This window comes from Somniosus microcephalus, chromosome 10, assembly GCF_052327205.1.
Source record: "Somniosus microcephalus isolate GS21.2 chromosome 10, FLI_Smic_1.0, whole genome shotgun sequence".
NCBI lineage: Eukaryota > Metazoa > Chordata > Chondrichthyes > Squaliformes > Somniosidae > Somniosus > Somniosus microcephalus.
Genome location: NC_140996.1, coordinates 206,387,342 through 206,406,347, shown reverse-complemented (window position 1 = coordinate 206,406,347; position 19,006 = coordinate 206,387,342). Strand labels below are relative to the sequence as shown.

General features: G+C 43.8%; 1 protein-coding gene across 2 annotated transcripts in view; it reads left to right on the top strand.

Annotated features, from left to right (window-relative positions):
- Positions 1-19,006, top strand: part of tmem131 (transmembrane protein 131) — a 251,222-nt gene that overhangs the window by 157,226 nt on the left and 74,990 nt on the right. For both annotated transcript variants that reach the window (XM_085999536.1, XM_085999535.1), the window contains 3 exons: positions 1,978-2,094; positions 2,777-2,899; positions 13,429-13,509. In XM_085999536.1, the coding sequence (XP_085855662.1) occupies positions 1,978-2,094; positions 2,777-2,899; positions 13,429-13,509 (321 nt within the window). The remainder of the gene's footprint in view (positions 1-1,977; positions 2,095-2,776; positions 2,900-13,428; positions 13,510-19,006) is intronic.

Here is a 19,006-nt window from a genome sequence, read left to right as displayed (position 1 = left end):
AGAGGGAGGACGAGGTGGCCATGGGAAGAGTGTAATTAGCTTGCGTTGCTCTCGCAAAGACCAGACGCAGACTTGATGGGCAGAATGGCCTCCTGAGTTGTAACCTTCTATAGTATTATCGTAATTGCTTTCTGCGATGCTGTTAAAATTTATTAGGGATTTTATAGCTTTAGTATTGAGGGGTTTTCTTTACAGAAAGGCGATGATGGCTCTTTCACCTACGTTTATTCATAACTAGAATTACTCATTTTGTCAGGCAGTTCGATGGTTCATGGTTTTTCTCTTCATAATTAATTCAGCTATGGTATAATATTTTGACTGGGGGTGGGAGACGACAAATGTTGAATGTACAGTTTTATTTTACTGTGGAAGAAATGGAGACTATCTGCCAGCATCGCTATTAGTTTTAGAAGTTATGGTTCATCTAGAGGTCGCCAGACTCTAAATTTGTTTAATTGTAGTAATTCTGTAATCTTTGAGTACTGAACATTGGAAGTGGGTGTTTATCAAATAGTACTGCACAAGTGGAAGCCCTTGGAGCTTGTTTATTTCGGAAGCATTTTGTGCCCTTGTTGTATCCAGCCTACCATCATAGGCTCAGTGCATTTAGTGCCATTGTAGCAATACCAGCCAAGTTATGAAGACACATACCCAGAGGGTTTCCAATCTTGAAATATCTAGGGCATTTACCGATTGTACACAACACAGAGATCAAACTACGTTGGGGTACGGTTTTTGCTTGTGTATAATTTGTCAACTGGTTGAAATAGTGGGTGAGGGTTGACTGTACAGGAAATGGAAAATGCTTGCATATGTGGAAGTTGCACATAAATGGGCTCCAGTTCCTTGCAGTATTTTCCAGTGCAGTAGTTTCCTTTTAACATGAACTTGTGTTGCACTGAATAATTTTTGATACTTGAAAAGCATTTTGAAAGGATATCCTTCAATTGGTTAATGAGTATTTTGAAGGTTTGATGGCACCAAGGTGGTTCATAATGTTCAGGTGATGTAAATATTACCAGATCAGTTCGCAGATTCAATGTTTGCTGTGCACTTAACACAATAAACCGTACAGGTTGTGCACAATGCACTGTTAAATGTAGTTGTTTTTCCAAAGTTTTATGTACAGGAAACTTTCTGGTATCCGGCACTGACGGGACCGAGCTGGTGCCGTACCATCAAAACTGCCGTAGAAACCAGCGCTAATGTTAAAACATACGGAGCTTTTGAGCTCCGTGTGAATCAACAAACCCTGTTGCTTAGCAACAGCTTCAAAACAGTCGGCCGCAGCTTAAAAGCGTCTCTGTAGCTAAGCAACAGCTTCAGCTAGACCTTGCAGAGCCTGACTGGGGAAAAAAAAAGCAACGAGAAGTTAAAAAAAAACTTATAGGAAACGGCTCCTGAATTTTGCCGGTAGATAGAGCTTTCCGGACATTTAACCTCCGGTTAAACGAAAGTTTCCTGTAACATGTAATTTTTGTTATAGAAACGGCATGTTTTCCATTTCCATTGGTTTACAAGTTGGAAAAACTACTCCAGTGTGTTAGTCTGGCCAGTATAACCCGGCAACACACACGGGCACCTTGGGCTTCTTCGAGCTCAAATCACTGTGCAGGCATGAGTACTCACATGTGTAGTGATATTCGAGCAAGACAGCAGTATAGTGAGTGTAATCTGGCTGGTAAGACTGAGATGGCATTATTCAGTGTGAGTTACCAATACTGACACATTAGATATAACAAGGGTGCAAAATAGTTTTTTTTTCAGGCTTCCACCCCAAACTCTGCATTGACTTCAAACACAATGCTAAATGTTGAGATGCAATGGCAAATTCCAATTAATAACTGTGTTATGGCTACCCCAATAATACCTGAGGCTAATCTGATTGACTGTGCAGGTATATGAATCAATAAGAACCGGTTACAGCTACACATCGCATAAACTAATTCACTTTTTTTGATTTCCTTTGTTGCTTAGATAATTCCACCAGGAGGAAACACATCTTTCGATGTCGTTTTTCTTGCAAGAGTAGTGGGAAATGTAGAAAATACTTTATTTATTAATACATCACTTCATGGGGTATTTACGTACCAGGTAAGAAAGAAACCCAAGTTAAACAATTCTACTTTAATGTTTAAGAAGTAATCTAGCTTGATTCAAAGTCTTAACAGAAATGCACTAAACTCGAGTCTTGCCCGTGTGAATTTTCCTTGGCAAGACAGAATAATCTATGCTGCAACTAACTGCTTGTTATACTTTGCTGTAGCAGGTGATGGCCTACTCAGTAGCATTGGAAAGGATTCTTTTATTATTTAATATTTTGATTCCCTTTTTCTCTTTCTTCCCCCCCTCGCCCCCAAAAATTCCTTTTTCAAATCCTTTCCTTCCCTTATTGGGTTCAAACTTGGTGAGCAGCAGAGTTGCTTGGTGTGATCGATGGGCAGTTTTGGTCCCTAACTTCTGCCACCTCCTAAGCTGAGAGTCTTCTCAACTTGGTGTGTCTTTCAACCAGTTGAGAGAGAGAGACAGCAGTTTGTGTACAAGTGCCAGCAGAAGAGGGGGTTTCACGCTCTCCTTATTTTACAACTACACTGCAGCCATGAAGTATTTTGATCTTTTTTAGAAAGTAAGTGCTTACCTTTGGCAAAGTGGATTTGACTAGATCGACAAAGCTTACACATCTTCATGTTTATTAGTCCGTAGTGCTTTATATTTATTGATCTTTGGCATTTGACGTAATTGTAAAAGATCAAAACTGTATCTTTTTTTATTACAGGTCTTTGGTGTTGGAATACCCAACCCTTATCGCTTGCGCCCATTTATAGGGGCAAGGGTTCCTGTAAATAGCAGTTTTTCACCTTTAATAAATATACACAACCCTCACAGTGAACCTTTACAGGTAAGCTACTCTTTTTATTTTGTTGTTTGTCCTTTCACTGAAATTGTGCTACAACTGAATGATTGATTGTGCATTCCCAAGAGTAAAATCCAGATTTGTGGTCTTGAGTCCCCTGTCTTGGCCTTGCTTTCTAGAGAAGTCACAATCTCAAGTGTTGGGTGGTTCCTGACGAGGGGAACGGGAAGAAGGCTGGAGAGCCGTTTCCACAGCAGGAGTCATAGAGTCATACAGCACGGATAGAGGCCCTTCGGCCCATCGTGTCCGCGCCGGCCATCAAGCCCTGCCTAATCTAATCCCATATTCCAGCATTTGGCCCGTAGCCTTGTATGCTATGGCATTTCAAGTGCTCATCCAAATGCTTCTTGAATGTTGTGAGGGTTTCTGCCTCCACAACCCTTTCAGGCAGTGAGTTCCAGACTCCAACCACCCTCTGGGTGAAAAAGTTCTTTCTCAAATCCCCTCTAAACCTCCCGCCCTTTACCTTGAATCTATGCCCCCTAGTTATTGACCCCTCTACTAAGGGAAAAAGCTCCTCAGCATCCATCCTATCTATGCCCCTCATAATTTTGTACACCTCAATCATGTCCCCCCTCAGCCTCCTCTGCTCCAAGGAAAACAAACCCAATCTGCCCAGTCTCTCTTCATAGCTGAAGCGCTCCAGCCCTGGTAACATCCTGGTGAACCTCCTCTGCACCCTCTCTAACGCGATCACATCCTTCCTGTAGTGTGGCGACCAGAACTGCACACAGTATTCCAGCTGTGGCCTAACCAGTGTTTTATACAGCTCCATCATAACCTCCTTGCTCTTATATTCAATGCCTCGGCTAATGAAGGCAAGTATCCCATATGCCTTTTTTACCACCTTATCCACCTGTTCCGCCGCCTTCAGGGATCTGTGTACTTGCACACCCAGATCCCTCTGACCCTCCGTCTTGCCTAGGGTCTTTCCATTCATTGTGTATTCCCTTGCCTTGTTAGTCCCCCCAAAGTGCATCACCTCGCACTTTTCCGGGTTAAATTCCATTTGCCACTGTTCCGCCCATCTGACCAACCCATCTATATCGTCCTGCAGACTGAGGCTACCCTCCTCGCTATTTACCACCCTACCAATTTTTGTATCATCCGCGAACTTGCTGATCATACCCTTTACATTCATATCCAAGTCATTAATGTAGACCACAAACAGCAAGGGACCCAGCACCGATCCCTGTGGTACCCCACTGGCCACAGGCTTCCAGTCACAAAAACAACCTTCGACCATCACCCTCTGCCTTCTGCCACTAAGCCAGTTTTGTATCCAATGTGCCAAGGCACCCTGGATTCCATGGGCTCTTACCTTCTTGACCAGTCTCCTGTGCGGGACTTTATCGAAGGCCTTACTGAAATCCATGTATACCACATCCACTGCGTTACCCTCATCCACACACCTAGTCAACCCCTCAAAAAATTCAAATTAGTCAGACATGATCTTCCCTTGACAAAGCCATGTTGACTATCCCTGATTAATCCTTGCCTCTCCAAGTGGAGACAAATTTTGTCCCTCAGAATTTTTTCCAATAATTTTCCTACCACTGATGTTAGGCTCACTGGCCTGTAGTTCCCCGGTTTTTCCCTACTACCCTTCTTGAATAATGGTACTACATTAGCGGTTCTCCAGTCCTCTGGCACATCCCCCGTGGCCAGAGAGGTCCTGAATATATGTGTTAGAGCCCCCGCAATCTCTTCCTTTGCCTCACACAGCAGCCTGGGATACATTTCATCCGGGCCTGGGGATTTATCCATTTTTAGGCCAGCTAAAACCGCCAATACCTCCTCCCTCTCGATGTTAATATGTTCGAGCATATCACAGTCCCCCCGCCCTATTTCTATGTCTACATCGTCCTTCTCCATAGTGAAAACAGATGCAAAAAATTCATTTAGAACCCCTCCTACATCTTCCGGCTCCACACACACATTGCCACTTTTGTCCCTAATGGGCCCTATTTTCTCCCTAGTTATCCTCTTGCCCTTAATATACTTATAAAACATCTTCGGATTTTCCTTTATTTTGCTCGCCAGTGTTATTTCATGGCCCCTCCTTGATCTCCTAATTTCTTTTTTAAGTATCCCCCTGCACTTTTTGTACTCCTCTAGGGCTTCCTCCGTCTTTAGCCTTTTGTATCTACCAAAAGCCCTCCTTTTTTTCCTAATCCATTCTCGTATATCCCCTGACATCCAAGGTTCCCTGTGGTTTTTGGAACCGCTCTTGACCTTTACGGGAACATGTTGCCATTGTATGATCTCAATCTCCCTTCTGAAAGCCTCCCATTGCTCCGATGCGGATTTGCCTACAAGTAGCTGATCCCAGTCCATTTTGGCCAGATCCTGCCTTATCCTATTAAAATCGGCCTTCCCCCAATTTAGAACCTTTATTTCCGGCCCATCCCTGTCCTTTTCCATGACCACCTTTAAATCTCACCATATTATGGTCACTGTCACCAAAGTGCTCACCTACTAGCACTTTTTCCACTTGGCCGGCCACATTCCCTAGAATTAGGTCCAGTACCGCCCCCTCTCTTGTAGGACTTTCTACATGCTGGCTCAAAAAGCTCTCCTGGATGCACTTTAAGAATTCTACACCCTCTGAGCCTTTCACACTCTGAGCGTAGCCTTGCTGAATTTACTTTCTAGTGTAACGGTATCACCTTGTTATCAAGGACATTAGTGCAAATAATACCAAATTTGACATTTTTAGCAGTGAATTTTAGGGGGGAAATTGTGCAAAGGATGTAATTTTTTTAATATAAAAACAAAATACTGAAAACACTCAGCAGGTCAGGCAGCATCTGTGGAGAGAGAAACCGAGCTAATGTTTCAGGCCGATGACCTTTCGCCAGAAAGTTCGGACGAAAGGTCATCGACCTGAAACGTTGACACTCTTTCTCTCTCCACAGATGCTGCCTGACCTGCTGAGTGTTTCCAGTATTTTCTGTTCCTATTTCAGATTTCCAGTATCCGCAGTATTTTGCATTTGTATTTTTGTTAATGTCTGGTTTAAAGCAACAGTTCACTTTCCTGATCTGACCCTTCATTGTATTTAACTCGTGGCTTCAAGTATTTTTTTTTTTTTCAAAAGTCAAATCTAAACACTTCTACAAATTGAAAAGCAGCATTCACCCTGTAACTGGAAAAAGTGCCCTAGTGGTATTCAGAAGAATGGTTTAGTCTTGCTATTTGAAGTTAGGGTATTTGCTGCTTGATGGGGTAGTCTGGAAAGTGTGAAAGACTGATGATTTTGATACTTGCATGATTATGTAAATTATTTAAATAGCGACAGTAATTAATCAAAATGGAACAGCTCCAAAGCCTTCATTTGACATCCGTTATTTCTGTACTAAGCTAATGATCATCCAAATCCATTTCATCCCCCTCTTTCCTCCCCCCCCCCCCCCCCCCAATTTAAAAAAAAAAAAAAAAAAAGTTTAGTATTCCTCTGACTACTCGCTTGTAAGACTGAGGGCTTTGTTTCATATTGACCTGGAGAGAATCAGAAATGTCTGGAGTCACTCTTAGCATGAAGTCAAACTGAGAGAACGTGAGTTCAAATCCTACCATGGCAATTTGAGAATTTGAACCGAGTTTTAAAATTTAGAAATTTAAGCTGGTATCGGGGGGCCATGTTCCCGCTAAGGCGTGTGCGCGGCTGCACCGTAATCTGATGGGTCCCGTGCAGGCTGATCACTGGCTTTTACGTTGCAAGTACCGAGCATGCGCAGAAATTTAAAGGGGCCACGCAGAACGAAGCGCAGCTTCCAGGGACCATTGGTCAGGGGTTAGCCGAGCTCACAGGCCAGGAAAGAAGCGCAGCAGTAACGAGCTGAGCAATGGTGAAGCCGGAGCTTGTGGCTGAACAAAATATTCAGCTGGGAACCATTTTAGGCACATAACGCGAGCGGCTGGAGGAGCTCGGGTTTCATGGGGATGTGGCAGCAACAGCCTGAAAAACGCATGAGTCAAATATGCTAGACTGCCAACAATTGGAAAAGCTTAAAAAATGGCAAACTGTGACGTTGCAAGGATTTCAGGAGGTGCTTAATGCAGTCGGAAACCCTGGAGGGAGGAAAGTGGTTTCTCCAGGGTGGGGGCAGTATCAGGAACAGCTTGTAGGATTGCTTACTCTAAGAGAACAACACAGAAGTTTCATGAATCATTTACTTAAATATAGAAAGGGAAGAAGTAAATGATCGGTAGTTCCAAAATGATTTTATCCAGGAGGAAGGTTAGGAATGTTGGCATGTCCTGGAGTTGAGGTTGTCTGAATAGTGGTGATGTAGATATAGTGATCTGGAGCGAATGGTGCTCCATCTTGTGGCAGAAGTGTGCAACTGCAGATGTGACTGATGGGTAGCTTTATAATGGGACAATCCCATCAAGAAGCCACCTAGAGGTATGACCGTGGCTTTTCAAAAAGTATTTGGAGCAGTTTCATTATCCCTTGCTATTGATTGTTTGGCTGCCTATTTTTAACGTGGTTTTTAAGCTGTAGGACTGGTAGTTTTCTTTCTATGTTTCTATAATGAGAGGGGATCTCGTGGTTTCGTTTCCTAAGAAAGGATATACTTGCCATAGAGGGAGTGCAGCAAAGGTTCACCAGACTGATTCCTGGGATGGCAGGACTGTCGTATGAGGAGCGATTGGGTCGACTCGGCCTGTATTCACTAGAGTTTAAAAGAATTCCTGGAGTGTTTACAGGATGGTTTCCTGGACCAGTATGTCAAGGAACCAACCAGAGATCAGGCCATCTTAGACTGGGTATTATGTAACGAGAAAGGATTAATTAGCAATCTTGTTGTACGAGGCCCCTTGGGTTGGAGCGATCATAATATGATCGATTTCTTCATTAAGATGGAGAATGAAGTAGTTGACTCAGAAACTAGGGTCCTCAATTTAAATAAAGGAAACTGCGATGGCCTGAGGCGCGAGTTGGGTAGGATTGATTGGGGAATGGCACTCAAAGGGTTGACGGTGGATAGGCAATGGCAAACATTCAGAACAGAAGTTGTTCATCCCAGTTTGGCATAAAAATAAAACAGAGAAGGTGACTCAACCGTGGCTAACAAGGGAAATTAGGGATAGCATAAGATCCAAGGAGAGGACATACAAATTGGCCAGAAAAAGCAATAATCCTGAGGATTGGGAGCAGTTTAGGATTCAACAAAGGAGGACAAAGGGATTAATTAAGAAAGGGAAAATAGAATATGAGAGTAAGCTTGCAGGGAGCATAAAAACTGACTGTAAAAGCTTTTATAGATATGTGAAGAGAAAAAGATTGGTGAAGTCAAGCGTAGGTCCCTTGCAGTCAGAATCGGGGGAATTTATAATGGGGAACAAAGAAATCGGACTGAAGGCCGATAAATCCCCAGGGCCTGATAATCTACATCCCAGGGTACTTAAGGAAGTGGCCCTAGAAATAGTAGATGCATTGCTGGTCATCTTCCAGAACTCGATAGACTCTGGAACAGTACCCATGGATTGGAGGGTAGCTAATGTTACCCCACTATTCAAAAAAGGTGGTAGAGAAAAAGCGGGGAATTATAGACCGGTAAGCCTGACATCGGTAGTGGGGAAAATGCTAGAGTCTATTATAAAAGATGTAATAGCAGAGCACTTGGAAAGCAGTGACAGGATCGGACAAAGTCAGCATGGATTTACAAAAGGTAAATCGTGCTTGACTAATCTACTGGAATTTTTTGAGGATGTAACTGGTAAAATAGATAAGGGAGAACCAGTGGATGTGGTGTATTTGGACTTTCAGAAGGCTTTCGATAAGGTCCCGCATAAGAGATTAGCGTGCAAAATTAAGGCACATGGGATTGGGGGCAAGGTATTGACTTGGATAGAGAACTGGTTGGCGGACAGAAAGCAAAGAGTTGGAATAAACGGGTCGTTTTCCGAGTGGCAGGCAGTGACTAGTGGGGTACCGCAAGGATCGGTCCTAGGACCCCAGCTGTTCACAATATATATTAATGATCTGGACGAGGGAATTGGATGTAATATTTCCAAATTTGCAGATGACACAAAGCTGGGTGGGAGGGTATGCTGTGAGGAGGATGTCATGAAACTCCAGTACGATTTGGACAGGTTGGGTGATTGGGCAGAAACATGGCAAATGCACTATAATGTGGATAAATGTGAGGTTATCCACTTTGGTGGCAAAAACAGAAAGGCAGATTATTATTTGAATGGCAATAGATTGGGAGAAGGGGAAGTGCAAAGAGACCTGGGTGTTCTTGTGCACCAGTCGCTGAAGGTAAGCATGCAGGTGCAGCAGGCGGTTAAGAAGGCAAGTGGAATGTTGGCCTTCGTAGCAAGAGGGTTCGAGTACAGGAACAAGGATGTCTTGCTACAGTTGTACGGGGCCTTGGTGAGACCGCACCTTGAGTATTGTGTGCAGTTTTGGTCGCCTTATCTGAGGAAGGATGTTCTTGCCATGGAAGGAGTGCAGCGAAGATTCACCAGGCTGATACCTGGGATGGCAGGAATGACGTATGAGGAGAGATTGTGTCGATTGGGCTTATACTCACTGGAGTTTAGAAGATTGAGAGGGGATCTCATCGAAACCTATAAAATTCTGTCAGGCCTGGACAGACTAGATGCTGGAAGGATGTTCCCGATGGTCGGGGAGTCCAGAACCAGGGGTCATAGTCTAAGGATAAGGGGTAAGCCATTTAGGACTGAAATGAGGAAGAATTTCTTCACCCAGAGAGTGGTGAACCTGTGGAATTCTCTGCCACAGAGGGCGGTGGAGGCCAGTTCATTAAATATATTCAAAAAAGAGTTGGATATATTTCTTAAGGCTAAAGGGATCAAGGGATATGGGGAGAAAGCAGGGACAGGGTACTGAATTTGGATGATCAGCCATGATCTCATTGAATGGCGGAGCAGGCTCGAAGGGCCGAATGGCATCCTCCTGCTCCTATCTTCTATGTTTCTATCTCATTGAAACGTATAAAATTCTGACAGGGCTAGACAGACTTGGCTGCAGGGAGGATGTTCCCCCTGACTGAGGGGTCTAGAACAAGGGGTCACCGTCTCGGGATACTGGGTAGGACTGAGATGAGGAGAAATTTCTTCACTCAGAGGGTGGTGAACCTGTGGAATTCTCTACCACAGACAGCTGTGGAGGCCAAGTCACTGAATATATTTAAGAATGAGATATATAGATTTCTAGACACAAAAGGCATCAAGGGGTATGGGGAGAGAGTGGGAATATGGTATTGAGATAGAGGATCAGCCATGATATTGAATGGCGGAGCAGGCTCGAATGGCCTACTCCTGCTCCTATTTTTCTATGTTCTTTCCCCACTTGCTCACTGACAATTCCTGACCATCTCAGTTGTGGTGTTTCACAAACTTTTTAGCAATTTTGTGCAAGTGTGACGGCTACTTTGCATTATCAGATGACACCTGACATGCAAAGACACCATACTAGCTGCGACTTTTTTTAACGAGTAGATCAGTCGAGATCACTGGTAGTCTTGGTTATTCCATATGGTTTTTTGCCGTTTGCAGTGGCCTTGCTGCAGCCTAACTGTTGCTTCACCCATTGCTGTAATACAGTAAATTTAGTGAAACAATAGAAGACCTGACTGACTCCAGCAGCATTACATATCTTACTGATACAGGCCTAACGGATCTAATACCTGTAATGGTGGTACTTTTCTACCTGCCAAACTTGCTTAAAATGCAACCGACTCTGCGCCCTAAACCTATAAATTATGTTACTTATATAATAAGATGTATTCTTTTATTCTGCCTCCCACAGGAGAGTTGGCTTACAGTCCAGTACATTATTTCTTCCCTTCTCTTGCTCTTGAGCTTTCTGCTCGCGCTCTCTCGCGCACAGCAGGTGAAAATTCCAGCACCCAGGTAAAATTTCCGACTCAATCCCCAGACTCTAGACCAAGGTGCAATTTTATCATCTCCAGCTGAGGTGAAGACACAAATATCAGACGAAAACTTGTCTGAAGAAATTACTTGATCAACTTAGTGAATGGTAGCTTTGGGGGAAATTAACCAATTTGATTACTTATTCTCATGCTTACTTGTTCCTGTTTCTTGGTTACCAACTTAATCACTACTTTTTGATTTGTTTACATTTAGTCAATCATATTTGATTTTTCATTTGATAAGTTGTCATTTCACTCGATTTGTGCTGCACGAATGTGTGATTCCCTGGAATAGGACACTTTTGAGGTGTGCTGCAACAGACACGGACTAGAGACCCAAAAAATAATGATATGGATCGAATAGACTAGATGATCAGCACAGAATTGCTCACCAGAACAAATACTGGAATTGAGTAGGTCTCATTTGATTTGGCCTTCTCATAAATTTGAGTACCATGCTTACATTTCGTTGTACTGCACTTGTGCACTAACAATGACAATAAAGTTGATTATGATTATGGGGGGGGGGTGGCCTGGGTCCCAGGCCAGCTAAAATTTCAGTTTCAACTTCTAAATGGTTAGTTATTCCAACTTAATTTTTCAGATTTTTGATGTAGAACTGTAGTGGGTGCCTTCTGTGTTTAATGGGGAATGGCTTCTATATTTCTCAGTGGTCAGTGCTGCCCAATAATCAATGTCCTGATTTGCAGGAGCCAATTAGAAAGCGAATAGGAGCATGACATTTTTGCAAGTGCGGCTTTCTTTGATAGAGATTACTTCATTCAATTTTTCAGTCACTGCCCTTAGCTGATTTTTTCAATTACCAAGTGTGCTATTTTTAATATACAATTCAAGAGGAGTTTTATTATAGATCAAATGGATTTTATTTGGCTTCAAAGATGAACCTTAATTTTATTGGTTCATAAACTTTGCTAACCTATTGAACTTTCCTGGAATCTTCCAAAATATATGTCTATAATCGCTACGTGATATTTAGGGTTCAAATATTAGAGGCAATGTTCCCTCTAATTTCCTTTTTAGCTCACAAGGCCCTTTAACAGGCTGCGCGAGCCATTCAAACTTCTGCGCGCACGCAGTTTTTCTATTTGAAAGCTGGCTCACCGGCTGCACTGGACCTGCAGTGCGCCACGCCGCGCTGCCCTGCAGCTTAAAGGGAACCTTGGTTATAGGACTAGAATTCAGAAAATGGAATCAATTGTGAGGTATTTCTATGTCCAGAGTCTTATCCGGGGGGGGGGTGGGAACTGTAGCTGAAATGCTGTAATTGAAGAGTTAGTTTGTTCGTTCCAATGGTGCCGGTTTAACCTTTCCCTTCTGGCTTTCTCTGAAGAAGTGGGAACAGTGAAAATAGTCTGTCTATTTTGAAATACGTTTCTTGTGAGATCCAGCACAGCATTTATAAAGTTGCTCTTTAACTTGACCTCCCACGCAAAATGGCATCATAGTTTCCCCCAAAGCAACCACAGATAGTTTCCAGCCGTAGTTTTTCATTACAGCTTATGTAACTGTTTCAACTTCATGTTACTGCAGAGTTCTGGTTACAAAAATTAGTCATTTTTGAAGAACTAAGGTTGACGATATGAATAGATCGGTCTGTATGTTGAGAGAATTAGGGCAACCATACCAGAATACTGTTTTGACAGCACTTGTATATTTTGGGAAAATCTTACTTGTCCTCTCCGGGGGGGTAAATGTACAGTGTGACAGCGTGGTTGTAGCATTGAGGAATGGAGACCACGACGTTCCCAGGTCTGCTATTTTTTTTAAGGCTGGGGGTGAGTATGCAATTGCCGTCGGCCTCCCTAAACCTAAGGAAGGGAGGGGGGAAAAAAAACTGGTCAAAGTTACTATGAAACACTCCATCGACCCCAGCTAGCAGCACCCTTATGGGTGTCTAGTGAGCGCAGAATTGGCTTAGCCTGTTATGTCACCTCTTGTTGGATAGCCTGCTTATTATCCATACCTCGTGTCGAAAGTCGATGGAGGGCTACCACTGCTGTGAAACTACTCCAGCACTAGTTGCCGCATTCAGGATCAGAGAAGGAGAAAATGCAAGCACCGTACTGTTTATTCTGAAGTGGAAACAGTGTGCCTCTGATCGGTTTTGAGTCTTGCGATGCATTTATGCTTCAGCTACCAATCTGATAGTCAGCTAAGCAGTACACTGTTTACACTGGCCGGCACCTGTTTGGTTGGAATTCCATTTCTCCAGCCAAGAAGAGCACCCGCCACATGTGTGGTTTACTCGCAGTAATTAAAATGTAAGTGCTTGTGGAGCTGTGCAGTAGCAGTGCCTGCCTTGTTGAAACATTGAAATGAACTGCAGGTAGGTTTACTAAGTGTCCAGAAGATCCCTGAGCACTTTTGAAATCTGATTTGACACCATAACTGGAGTTGCACTCCACGCAGCGTAGAACTAAAGTAGTATGAGACTCTCGCACCACTTTCTGTCTGGAGTTGGGTCGTACGCACACCAGGTTTATATTGCATCATCAATTGTTAAAGCACAACTATTTTTTAATGGACTTTGGGGAAAAATGCTTCATTGGAAGTCACTATGTTTGGCTTTTATTTTACCAGGTAGTTGAAATGTATTCAAGTGGAGGAGATCTGCACTTAGAGCTTCCAACAGGTCAACCGGAAGGCCCGAGAAAATTATGGGTGAGTATCGCAAGTTCACCACCGCCCTAGAACAGATGGATAAATGTGGGACAAATCTGATTATTTTGCTTCCTACCTCAGAACTGCAATGCAGCATTGCTTAATTAAACCAGACTAATGTGATCGCTTTTGGAGGGTTTAGGGTAGGAAGTAGCAAACCTGCTGTTGCCTTGGTGCATGCTACAGATATTCACCGTTCTATGTCACTCAATTTCATACAGTTTCGCAACCTAAATGTGTTTTTTGTTTGAAGCAACACCTTTGTAAGTATGGCTCAGAACTGAAAATCTCACTCCTGCAATCTCTCCAGTATTAACTTTTTTTGCTTGCACCTCTGTGTGAAACGCCTTGGGACACTTTACTTTATTAAAGGCACTATATAAATGAAAGTTGCTGTTGAGGATGGTTCTACTTTCAGGCTAGTTTGACATTTTGACCCTATTTAAATCAGTGGAGCTACTTCTGGGAACTGCCATGAGTGACATTGCCTGATAGACACTGGAGGAAAGAGGACCTGAAATGGCAGTTCTTAGTCAGCCAATTTTGGCCAGTATCTTTTAGAAAGTAGAAATACATTTTGACTATATTTTGCAAAGCAAACTAGGCATTGGGGGCAGGCGTAGAATCTTTGTCGATGAATTTTCCCCATTATGATATTGATGCCAAAATGATGTCTGGGCACTTGAACTGTAGTAACTTTTAACGGGTGACGGGCAGGGGTTTGGATCACCAGTGGCATGAGTATGCACTCTGGCTGTCCAATCGGTGAGTTTGGCCAAGTTATTTGGGTGAAGTACTGCGTGGAGGCCAAATGCTTCTCCCAACAGCAGTAGTGCTGGAAATTTCAAGGCCACCTCACAGAAAAGGTTTGAAACTTTTATGTGATGGAGGAACGCCGAAGGAACAATTTTAAAATTGTGCCTGTGGAAATGGGGTCAGTAATGAGTTTCAGCGCATTCTTTGGGGTGTTCAGCCACTTCTCAAGTTGGCTCCTGAATTTGACAGATGGAAAAATACGAGTCACAGAGTCGGCCATCAAGCCCTGTCTAATCTAATCCCATATTCCAGCATTTGGCCCGTAGCCTTGTATGCTATGGCATTTCAAGTGCACATCTTAATGCTTCTTAAATGTTGAGGGTTCCTGCCTCCACAACCCTTTCAGGCAGTGAGTTCCAGACTCCAACCACCCTCTGGGTGAAAAGGTTCTTTCTCAAATCCCCTCTAAACCTCCCGCCCTTTACCTTGAATCTATGCCCCCTAGTTATTGACCCTTCTACTAAGGGAAAAAGCTCCTCCGCATCCATCCTATCTATGCCCCTCATAATTTTGTACACCTCAATCATGTCCCCCCTCAGCCTCCTCTGCTCCAAGGAAAACAAACCCAATCTGCCCAGTCTCTCTTCATAGCTGAAGCGCTCCAGCCCTGGTAACATCCTGGTGAACCTCCTCTGCACCCTCTCTAACGCGATCACATCCTTCCTGTAGTGTGGTGACCAGAACTGCACACAGTATTCCAGCTGTGGCCTAACCAGTGTTTTATACAGCTCCATCATAACCTCCTTGCTCTTATATTCAATGCCTCGGCTAATGAAGGCAAGTATCCCATATGCCTTTTTTACCACCTTATCCACCTGTTCCGCCGCCTTCAGGGATCTGTGTACTTGCACACCCAGATCCCTCTGACCCTCCGTCTTGCCTAGGGTCTTTCCATTCATTGTGTATTCCTTTGCCTTGTTAGTCCCCCCCAAAGTGCATCACCTCGCACTTTTCCGGGTTAAATTCCATTTGCCACTGTTCCGCCCATCTGACCAACCCATCTATATCGTCCTGCAGACTGAGGCTACCCTCCTCGCTATTTACCACCCTACCAATTTTTGTATCATCTGCGAACTTACTGATCATACCCTTTACATTCATATCCAAGTCATTAATGTAGACCACAAACAGCAAGGGACCCAGCACCGATCCCTGTGGTACCCCACTGGCCACAGGCTTCCAGTCACAAAAACAACCTTCGACCATCACCTTCTGCCACTAAGCCAGTTTTGTATCCAATGTGCCAAGGCACCCTGGATTCCATGGGCTCTTACCTTCTTGACCAGTCTCCTGTGCGGGACTTTATCGAAGGCCTTACTGAAATCCATGTATACCACATCCACTGCGTTACCCTCATCCACACACCTAGTCACCCCCTCAGAAAATTCAATCAAATTAGTCAGACATGATCTTCCCTTGACAAAGCCATGTTGACTATCTCTGATTAATCCTTGCCTCTCCAAGTGGAGACAAATTTTGTCCCTCAGGATTTTTTCCAATAATTTTCCTACCACTGATGTTAGGCTCACTGGCCTGTAGTTCCCCGGTTTTTCCTTACTACCCTTCTTGAATAATGGTACTACATTAGCGGTTCTCCAGTCCTCTGGCACATCCCCTGTGGCCAGAGAGGTCCTGAATATATGTGTTAGAGCCCCCGCAATCTCCTCCTTTGCCTCACACAGCAGCCTGGGATACATTTCATCCGGGCCTGGGGATTTATCCATTTTTAGGCCAGCTAAAACCGCCAATACCTCCTCCCTCTCGATGTTAATATGTTCGAGCATATCACAGTCCCCCCGCCCTATTTCTATGTCTACATCGTCCTTCTCCATAGTGAAAACAGATGCAAAAAATTCATTTAGAACCCCTCCTACATCTTCCGGCTCCACACACACATTGCCACTTTTGTCCCTAATGGGCCCTATTTTTTCCCTAGTTATCCTCTTACCCTTAATATACTTAAAAACATCTTCGGATTTTCCTTTTATTTTGCTCGCCAGTGTTATTTCATGGCCCCTCCTTGATCTCCTAATTTCTTTTTTAAGTATCCCCCTGCACTTTTTGTACTCCTCTAGGGCTTCCTCCGTCTTTAGCCTTTTGTATCTACCAAAAGCCCTCCTTTTTTTCCTAATCCATTCTCGTATATCCCCTGACATCCAAGGTTCCCTGTGGTTTTTGGAACCACCCTTGACCTTTACGGGAACATGTTGCCATTGTATGGTACGCTGGTTCGTTATGGTACGCCTAGCATCCATTTAGAGTGACATTGAAGAGATTGTGCAGCAGGTCATATCTGCCTGTCCTTATAGATTATAATTATGCATGCCACAGAGAAGGGAAAACGCCACAGTAGTTTGCCAGTCCGTTGCAGTGTTTAACTGGATCTGGTAATATACGCACGTTTTATAAATGCACAACTTGGGTTTATGTCAATGTGTGGGCATGTTGATGCACGGAATGAGCTTGCAAAACATATGGTTGAATTTGAATCTCATTTTAAAGGTTGTGCAGTCTAAGACTGGTGCTCTGTTATCCTATGCAAATGCGAAGTACAATTCTAAACAGAAGCTCTTGTTTAAAAACATAAAAGGGGAAATTTTAGCCTGAGCTGTGGACTGGATTCATGGGTATTTCTTGGTGATCATCTTGCTCTGTTCTGAACATTAGAATTTATTATAAAATACAGTACTTAAATTTGCATTTCCAAACCAGTTTATATGTCTGAACTAGGGAATGTGACATTAATTAGTTTGAGCAATCTTTTGCCAAATGGTGGCAACATTGTGAATTATATTGGTACAAGTATGGGTTTAATTAATACTTGTTAAACTCTTTCATTTGGGACTCTAAAATAGAGCACGCAGGAGTTGCAAATATTCTTTCTGTAACTTTAAAACTCATGGAGGTGAAAAGATAAATTAAATTGCCCTATCCCTCTTCAAACAAAATACACAATAGAGAGGATGCCCTCTACTGTAATTTTTGGCTCCAAATGTTCTATAGAGTCATAGAGTTATACAGCACGGATAGAGGCCCTTCGGCCCATCGTGTCCGCGCCGGCCACCACGCCCTGTCTAATCTAATCCCATATTCCAGCATTTGGTCCGTAGCCTTGTATGCTATGGCATTTCAAGTGCTCATCCAAATGCTTCTTGAATGTTGAGGGTTCCAGCCTCCACAACCCTTTCGGGCAGTGAGTTCCAGACTCCAACCACCCTCTGGGTGAAAAAGTTATTTCTCAAATCCCCTCTAAACCTCCCGCCCTTTACCTTGAATCTATGCCCCCTAGTTATTGACCCTTCTACTAAGGGAAAAAGCTCCTTAGTATCCATCCTATCTATGCCCCTCATAATTTTAGAAGTCACACAACACCAGGTTATAGTCCAACAGCTTTATTTGAAATCACAAGCTTTCGGAGCGCTGCTCCTTCTTCAGGTGAAGTGGAGCAGCGCTCCGAAAGCTTGTGATTTCAAATAAAGCTGTTGGACTATAACCTGGTGTTGTGTGACTTCTTACATTTGTCCACCCCAGTCCAACTCCGGCATCTCCACACCATGCCTCATAATTTTGTACACCTCAATCATGTCCCCCCTCAGCCTCCGCTGCTCCAAGGAAAACAAACTCAATCTGCCCAGTCTCTCTTCATAGCTGAAGCGTTCCAGCCCTGGTAGCATCCTGGTGAATCTCCTCTGCACCCTCTCCAAAGCTATCACATCCTTCCTGTAGTGTGGCGACCAGAACTGCACACAGTATTCCAGCTGTGGCCTAACCAGTGTTTTATACAGCTCCATCATAACCTCCTTGCTCTTGCCTTCATTAGCCGAGGCATAGAATATAAGTATCCCATATGCCTTTTTTACCACCTTATCCACCTGTTCCGCCACCTTCAGGGATCTGTGTACTTGCACACCCAGATCCCTCTGACCCTCCGTCTTGCCTAGGGTCTTACCATTCATTGTGTATTCCCTTGCCTTATTAGTCCCCCCCAAAGTGCATCACCTCGCACTTTTCCGGGTTAAATTCCATTTGCCACTGTTCCGCCCATCTGACCAACCCATCGATATCGTCCTGCAGACTGAGACCACCCTACCAATTTTTGTATCATCCGTGAACTTACTGATCATACCTTTTACATTCATATCCAAGTCATTAATATAGACCACAAACAGCAAGGGACCCAGCACCGATCCCTGTGGTACCCCACTGGCCACAGGCTTCCAGTCACAAAAACAACCTTCGACCATCACCCTCTGCCTTCTGCCACTAAGCCAGTTTTTTATCCAACGTGCCAAGGCACCCTGGATTCCATGGGCTCTTACCTTCTTGACCAGTCTCCTGTGCGGGACTTTATCGAAGGCCTTACTGAAATCCATGTATACCACATCCACTGCGTTGCCCTCATCCACACACCTAGTCACCCCCTCAAAAAATTCAATCAAATTAGTCAGACATGATCTTCCCTTGACAAAGCCATGTTGACTATCCCTGATTAATCCTTGCCTCTCCAAGTGGAGACTGATTTTGTCCCTCAGAATTTTTTCCAATAATTTTCCCACCACTGATGTTAGGCTCACTGGCCTGTAGTTCCCCGGTTTTTCCCTACTCCCCTTCTTGAATAATGGAACTACATTAGCGGTTCTCCAGTCCTCTGGCACATCCCCTGTGGCCAGAGAGGTTCTGA